General features: G+C 35.3%; 1 protein-coding gene across 1 annotated transcript in view; it reads right to left on the bottom strand.

The window, feature by feature from the left end:
* Positions 1–2,137: 2,137 nt before the first annotated feature.
* Positions 2,138–8,122, bottom strand: part of DDHD1 (DDHD domain containing 1) — a 71,188-nt gene continuing 65,203 nt past the window's right edge. Inside the window, exon 13 of the mRNA XM_004682094.2 lies at positions 2,138–4,942. Within this exon, the coding sequence (XP_004682151.1) occupies positions 4,761–4,942 (182 nt within the window). The 3' untranslated portion in view covers positions 2,138–4,760. The remainder of the gene's footprint in view (positions 4,943–8,122) is intronic.

The following is an 8,122-nucleotide window of genomic DNA, read 5'->3' as shown; positions in this document are numbered from 1 at the left end:
ATCATTTCCAAAGTTACCTACTTGTTAAGAATTTATGAAAGGCCAATACATCAATACTATGGAATGAAAGAAATATTAAACATTTAACATTGGGGAATTTGTTTCCCTACCAAGTTTGCATGCCACCAAAATGTAAAACTTGTGTTTCCAGGGTTATTTTGTTTCTCTTATTTTTCATCTGCTTTTCTTTTTTCTGGGTATTTTGAATCTGAGACATGACAGGAAGTTGGTCCAGACCTGGTGGAGCACTCTTTCAAGAGGGCCTAGAACAGGGGACGGCAACTAGGGATTCAAGCAAGAGGCCCAGGTCAAGTGCATGCAGCATCATGATGTGTGTGATGTTACACAGTGGGCGAGGGGTGGGCTGGGGAAGATAAGCACACACCATAAAACAAAACAAGAGAGGCAGTTTTCTGCCTTCTAGGAATTTCTAGGGTCAGGTATAAAACAGAGTTTGGAACCAGCAGACGAGATCTGCTAATGGCTGGTCAAGTGATCCTTATAGGGTGCATATTTAACTTGTAAAGTGGAGGAATCACATGAAGGGATAGTTCTCTGTACAAGTAAAGGAATTAAACATAATCAGCACTTTTCTAATATATTCTTATTGAAAAAATACAAGTTTGTTTAAATTTAAATTCCCCACCTCCCACAGCAGATAGATTCATACTGCATTTAGTGTATCAAAGGCTCCCAAAGTCTGGCTATAAATAAATCTTAAATGTGATACTTCCCAAACATTTTTGAGATGGCAGATTATCTGTTAACTTCTGCAGAACTTGCTTTGGAAAATGATCTCTCCACCCATGCCAGTTTTAGAATTCTACTACTGTTAATATAGTGTCTTTAGAGATCCCATCACTTCTATCACTGTACAGTCTCACTGAGGCTTTGGGCTGAATATGCTGCTCTTCACTTTTTATTAAGGTGTTTAAATGCTTAGTCAAAACTAAAGACTCAATTAGATGACCTCTAAATTCTATACAAACCCTGACATTTTAGGATTCTTTGAAAAACTATCACAAAATCTACTGAAGTCAGAAAAGGATATATAACCAGGCTGTTACTTTCACGGTACTGGCATTTACTAAATGAGACCTTTAAGATGTAATTTGTAATTCCACAGCCTGCATTCTCTACACTGTTCTAGGTTCAGCACTATAAAATAGCACTTTAGCATCTTCCTTCACCTAGGCAAATGCAAAAGGAAAATGCAAGGACACTGGGGATGGGTTGAACCGGATCTCTAGATGTGCCCCATATTTAACAGTTTTTATGAATCCAGTTTGAGATCTTCCTGCCAAACATGCTCTTTGTAAGTATAGCAGCTTTTTCCAATATAATATTATAAAACATTAGGAAACTATATGCATTACCCATACCAAGTCAGAAAAATATTTAAAGCATGTGTTCTAAATTCAGCCAGGGTGTCGCCTGATGCCGGGCAAAGAGCATCAGCATCCATGACAACTGGAGAATAAGGCAGAAGTCATCCAACACTCAGTCTGGTCATAATCTAGTTTTCTGTGGTGTACAACTGACATCTTCCTTTTAGCTCTGCTTTGAATCTTCTTACCATTATATATTTTTTCTTGGTCCCGTTGCCAAGCCAACAAGATTACTCAAAGTGTTAAACATACACCAAAGATACAAACTGAAAAATTTTTTTCCAACTGGCCAAAGCCTTACCCATTAATAGCTGAGAAGAAATATTAACTAGTGTAATTAATTAGAAAGCAATTACTGTGAGTCTTAGTGAAGTCTTCAAGTTTCGTCTGATTCCATTGAGAGAGGCTTAGATGCCCTCACTGGAATGCACGGTGGAGCTGGCTGTGACCCTGCACTAACAATTTCTTTTCCTCTGTCTACACTTGGGGGAATGCAAAGAGGACCTGGTGTATTAAATGCTTTGGAGAAAAGGTTGCATCAGCCCTCAACAACAGTCAAGAGAAAAAAAAAGTGAGTAAGGGTGAATGTTTACAAGTTACTGTCTGAGGATTTCTATAGAATATGTTCTGTATGAGAATAGTTACTAAAAAACCCAGGGCATTTTGTAAGTACATTCTGAAGTACAGTAACACTGCTTTATAACAAGTAAAATATTGCTTAAAATAAAAATGTGAAAAACAGGCTTTAAAGCCCAATCTTAAAGATAAAACAAGATTTAATCCAAACCATTCTTAAATCTCAGTATCTCTTGAGAGCCTAATTGGATTCAAATTGAGTGATCGATTACTCAGAAGAATCATCATAGCATATACACAAAATAGAGAATAAAATTTTAATGGTATCAAAAACAGAACTTTTTGGCTAATTTAGTACTTGCTGGAATAAAGTTGCAAAATGTTACTCAGTAACTGACTTAGCTTCTAAATCAAGCCAGAATTACACATACTCTGTATATTACTTGAGTATATACAAATACATTCCATGATATAACATGCAGAGACTGGAAACAAGATACTGCAAAATCAAGCTCACCATCTCTATTGATGAAACAATAAACTGAAAACAAACAAAAAAAACCTGTCCAGTAATCCAGATTATCTCATTTTGAAAAGGGGGCTTTGAATGTCACTATTTTCAAGAATTCAAATAAATTTCACATGGTTAAATTTGATTTTGTTTTCTCAATATGAAAAAACAGAAGCAGATATATTCCAACAGATATGGGAATATATTTTCTTTTTATTCAATAACAAATTAAGAGGTTTGATTGACTTTTTCTCTTCTCAGGTAAAAAGGGCTCTTCACATCTTAGCGGTTAAGAATGAATCCCTTAAAGCTTAGGGATTAGTGTCATACCATCTATAGCAACATATGCACATGTACCTTCAGTGATACATGAGTTCAAAACATGAGTGGTATGAGACATGAGCTTAGGTTTCCTGAGAACTAAATTAGACCTACAAAATAAACAGGGTATGAAAATGACCTGAGTACGCAGAAATCTCTAAATTTGAAAGGTTCAGTTTTGCTAAGATCACATCAAAAGTCTTTTATAGTAAGGGATTCTTAGTTACACATTTGGTCACAGAGCCTACAAATCTTTTTAAACACTAAAATGAAGTGATTTATGTTGTGCAAATTAACTGAAAGTTCAAAAAACACGAGGACATGTGCTGAGTAAAAGCTACAAATTAAGTCACAGCTTCTACTACCTTATAAAGGAAGGAGGAGGTTAGATGTGCAACTGACCAACTCTGCTACCAGCTGACAAATTAGTGGGAGGCAAAGAGAATCCTTGCAAGGTAAGCAAAGACAGCACCTTAAGTGGAACCTAGTGGAAGCCACTCTGAAGTGAGGATTGGTTGTGGCAGAGATGGCTACTCATTCCCTCTAGTAATTCTTCCTCAAGTATGTGAAAACTCAAGAATGTATAAGTAGGATAAAACATTGGCTTCAAAGTAGTTTCTCCAAATTATGAAATGCAACCTCTGTTGTTAGTTTGCAAACTAAGAGGTCTTAAGTGAATTATTAGTCACTGTATGGCATATAAAACGGTCTGGCTTCAATCTAAGCTTTTCTAGCTTTCTCCATAATCTAAATTGAGGCACTTTAAATGTTTTGGTGCCTTGGTATATTAAAACAGAACATGAGAGAACACTCATACTTACCTCAAGGAGCTACTACATAGATTACTGAGTCTTAAAAGAACTTTGAGTTCCTCAGATGAAAAGCACTGTGTCAACAATTATAGCTGAGGAAAATTTTTCCAACACCTCAGAATCCTGATCTATTGTGCTTTATGCCTCAATCATGTTTTCTTAAAATACTAAAAGTAAAATTTGTCAGTGGCACACCATTCCAATATATACATTAATTGTTTGGCACACTGATGTTATATATGTAAAGTAGCTGTCATACTAACTTTCCATCAAAGTTAACAAGATGTACCCATTATGAAGCACTCTGTGTCAAGTTTAGAAAACTTTAGCTTTCTCTGAGGTACATGTGACAAAATACAAATTTCATTTTTAAAAAAATAACTAGTGTTATCTGTGTGAAACCACAAATTTTTAATGGAAAAACAAATACTGAAAGTAAGCCACAGTGTCTCTATATTCATCTGAAGAGTACAAAGATGGATTTCTTGGGGGGGGGGGAGAGAAAGGTGGGGTCTTAACTCTAGAGAAAATAAACGTGGTTCTTAAACTGTTCAAAGGAAATATTTTAAAGAATGTAATGTTTCACACATTGAAATAAAGCAATTAGTCAGAGGCAATAAATTAAAAATATAGTTGAGATATTTTTGTTTTAGCATTAGTTTTCCTAAACAGGTTAATTTCAAAACACTTTAAATCTGCTATACTCTTCTTTCAAAGAACTGTGGAAGTGGAATCTTTAGTAGAAATCACAAGGATACCAACCACCTTATAAATTTTACACAGGGATAAACTGGCTATTCTGACCATTTTAGATGATAACATATTTGGTTTATATACCAGATTCAGCCCAATAATATACCGTTATATTTGGGAGAAATTAGATTGTGATTTATAACCTTGCATTTCTCCAAACCTTCCTCATTCACTTCCAGGTCATGCAGGGAGTTCTGAAAGACTCAGAATCAAATGATGAAAATGGAAAATGACTTCTTTTGGACTGAGTTCTTTTTTTCTTTTTTAAATAAAGTGCTTTAAATTATTTTTTGCTCTAAACAAAACTGAAACATACTTAAACTGAAATCTCCATATCTTGACACACATATTTTAACAGAAAAAAAAATCAGTTTTGGGCCACCAATGTCCTTCAAGAGTTCAGATTGGATCTAAGTTGGGCTTTGTGTTATCATCGTGCTCATGTTTGTACATAAAGGTTAAGAGAAAGAGGGCAACATCCAAGGACGACCAATAGGCAGTATGCGATGTGACAGCGGACCAGTAGCGGCTCTCTACAAGGCCTTCTCTGAGTTCAAAATCAATTCTGTGATCCAATTCCACTGAAAGAAAAGAAGTCAAACAAATGAATAAAGATTACAATATGCTAGGTACTATATAAATTTACTAGAGTTGAGAATAAAAATTGAGTGATTCTAATTACCTATTTAAGTAAACTTTCACTCTAATCTTAAAACAAGCAAAAATACCAAACCCTCAAGAGCCTCAATAGCACAGGATTCTATTTGGTGGAGTTCTTTCCTTTGCACACTCAAGTCAATATAGAGTAATAAGGAAAATCAAAAACTCCTTGGAATCATGGAGTGCAAAAGTAGTCGACACAAACCATGTACATATTATATTTTCCCTATATGTATATAAGTTTACTTTATAAAGAAGGCAAAAGATTATACTGTCACAAAATGTGACTGGTCTTCTCAAAGTATCTCACTGTATGTATTAGGTTTTTAGATGGCAAGTAACAAACTATGCAAAACAGTGGAAAAGGGGACTGCTCTATTTGGAGTAAAGAAACTGGGCTCAAATCCTGGCTTTCCCATTTAATCTGTTCTTAATTTGTAAAATAAGAAATACAGCCCAACTGCAGAATTGTGGGACAAGTTTACAAGCAACAATGCCTGGGGGAGAGCGACAGGTCACACAAAGGCTCCTTCACTGGGAAGCAGCCTTTTGTTATCAATTGGATCTGTGAGGCAGTGGAAGAAGATAACCATCTGTTTACAGTCCTAAAATGTTTTCTTTCTTACTAGGCTAAATTCTTCAGAGGCCACCACAACACACCCTAATTTCCATGTAGTCACTAGAGTCCAAAATGCATCTAGGAAAGTAAGGGCTCATTAAATTGGAGTGCAAGGAAAGAATCCACTCGGTGACTGGGGAAGTTAAACTGGGGTGATGCTTGGGAAGGCACTGGGCTACCACTTCTCTTATAAATAGTAATGTCCTCAAACAATACAATGAATCAATCCACGAAGAGTCCCTGCAATACCTGTTAGAAAATAAAAAGTCGCCTTATCAAATGAAGGCTATTAAGAGAATTATAAGAAGTCATTTAATAAATGCTTAGTGATAAAACACAAAAATATTTTGACTTCAGAAACTCTTATAAACTGCCAGTGAGACACACTGTATTTTGAATAGTCTATTTTAAAAGCAAAACAAAACACCTAAATCACTACCACTCAGACACTCAAAAATCAGTTTTGTTCAGAGGGCCAGAGGTTGTTACAAGTAAAAAACTGGTGAAAGTTGAGGTTAAAGAAAAAGTTGGGTTTTGCTTTCAACTGAGAATTTAATAATCACACTAAGCAAATCATGTGTGTGTGTGTGTGTGTGTGTGTGTGTGTGTGTATGTTTAGCTAGTGCTTATTTAAAATGGGTTATTTTGTGACAATGCCCTTTTGTGACTTAAAAATACTTCACACTAGTAATTTTTTTATTCCAGTGTGCTTTTGTTACAGGAATGTCCAGGGATCTATCTGTATGTTTTCAAATCAGGTTTACACTTAAGTAGTCAATGCCAATTAGGTTATAAAACACTTGTAAAAAATTTTTACTCATTTAAATTATAATAAACTAATCTATAATAGGTCAGAAATAGTTGAAATAGTTGAAATACATTTAATTGTGGGAGTAGTAATGTCCTAATTTTTTACGTTTTGTATTCCTTGGGACATGTGTCTTAAGTCTATAGGTGTATTCTGGCACAATAGACAAGAGGATGAAAAAAAGAAACTGGAATTTTTTAAGCATGGTGAAGAGAAGTCAAGTTGAAGTTAGTTAAAGAGAAATAAGAGAAAACATTAGAGTTGGAAAACACATGCATTGATACTGGTAAAGACCACCAAGATTCATTAGACCATGTCTTCCTAGTCCAACTGTCTAGTTAAATTGTTGTTTCAAAGTCAAAGGAAGAACTTTTCTGCTAAATCAGGTGTTATTTGGCTTTACTTTTATGTCCCTGAAATTTATTAATGTTATTACAGTTGTATAACCAGCCATTCATATATTCAACACCCAGACACTAAGGATCTCCTTAATGTCCTTTCATACATCCTTGTCATTCTTTCACTTTAGTGTCCTTAACTAGATTGGCCCTCCCAGTCCTTTACTACTTATCTGTATGTTATCAAAATGGGAATTTAGGCAGCCAGCTTATACCTGATCACCTATTTTGGCCTCACCCTCCTCAAAAGGTTTATATGCCATGTACTCTGGCTGCCAGTACACTTGGCCTCATGTGTTTGGTCTTCAAATGGATGAAAGGAACTCAATGGGCCTAAGATTCATCTTTTTTCCTTTTGTAGACTTCCCAAGGGGAGGAGGTTGTAAACAGCACCATTCTTTTCTCTGCTTTGAGGTCTGCTCTTACTCAAAGAAGGTTCAAGTCTATATGGATTATGTTGGACCTACTTTCCTATTACCATATCAAGAACAGAAGTCTCCACACAGGTTAGTTTCTTCCCTATTTCCTCTAAGTTAGGTTAAAGAAAAAGGAGAACATAAAAGCATCACTTTTTCTTTTTCTCTCAAGTACGTGAGTGCTGGAACAAGATCCCCAAATAGTTGAAATATAAATGAGGAAAAGACCTGTTGGGTTTTCTTTTTTTTTTTTAAACAATCTTCAGCACAGCAGTTTGCTTATACTGTATTAAAACACAGGGTTTCTTTTCTGTGGAGTCATACAAATAGGCAGATTTCCCTTCATTCCCCAAAGTCAATATCTACAATCCACATAGTATGAATGAGAAGTGTCATTAGTATTATGCTTTCATCAGAGAATCTTTTGTGCACAAGACTTGCAATATGGGAAAACAATAGCATGTAAATAGGAAATATATTAATATAATGTGTCCTAATTAAACAGGGCTTGCCTATTTAAATGAATGTATCATAACTTCCCTGGAGATTTTTGAAAAACTCAGTAATTTATAAAAATTATTTGATTTGCCATGTGTGGAATAGAAACAAAACAGAGGAACAGACAAAACTAGAAATCTGACTGTAGAAAGGATGCTAGCAAAGGGGTAGGAACCTAAATAGGAGCGGGTCCAATGGGAAGTTGAGGATTACTCATACTCTGATGGTGGACATAGAGTGGTAACATACATCTAAGGGGTGTGAACCAAGAGCCTTAAGTCAATACAGTGTTGTAAGCGAACAATACCTCAATAAAAAAATACAATTAAAATTATTTTATTTGTAAATAATTATTATGGTCA

Source organism: Condylura cristata, unplaced genomic scaffold (genome assembly GCF_000260355.1).
Source record: "Condylura cristata isolate star-nosed mole 26May11 unplaced genomic scaffold, ConCri1.0 scaffold00013, whole genome shotgun sequence".
NCBI classification, from domain to species: domain Eukaryota; kingdom Metazoa; phylum Chordata; class Mammalia; order Eulipotyphla; family Talpidae; genus Condylura; species Condylura cristata.
The sequence above is the reverse complement of the archived record's forward strand: the minus strand, read 5'-3'. Positions and strand labels throughout refer to the sequence as shown.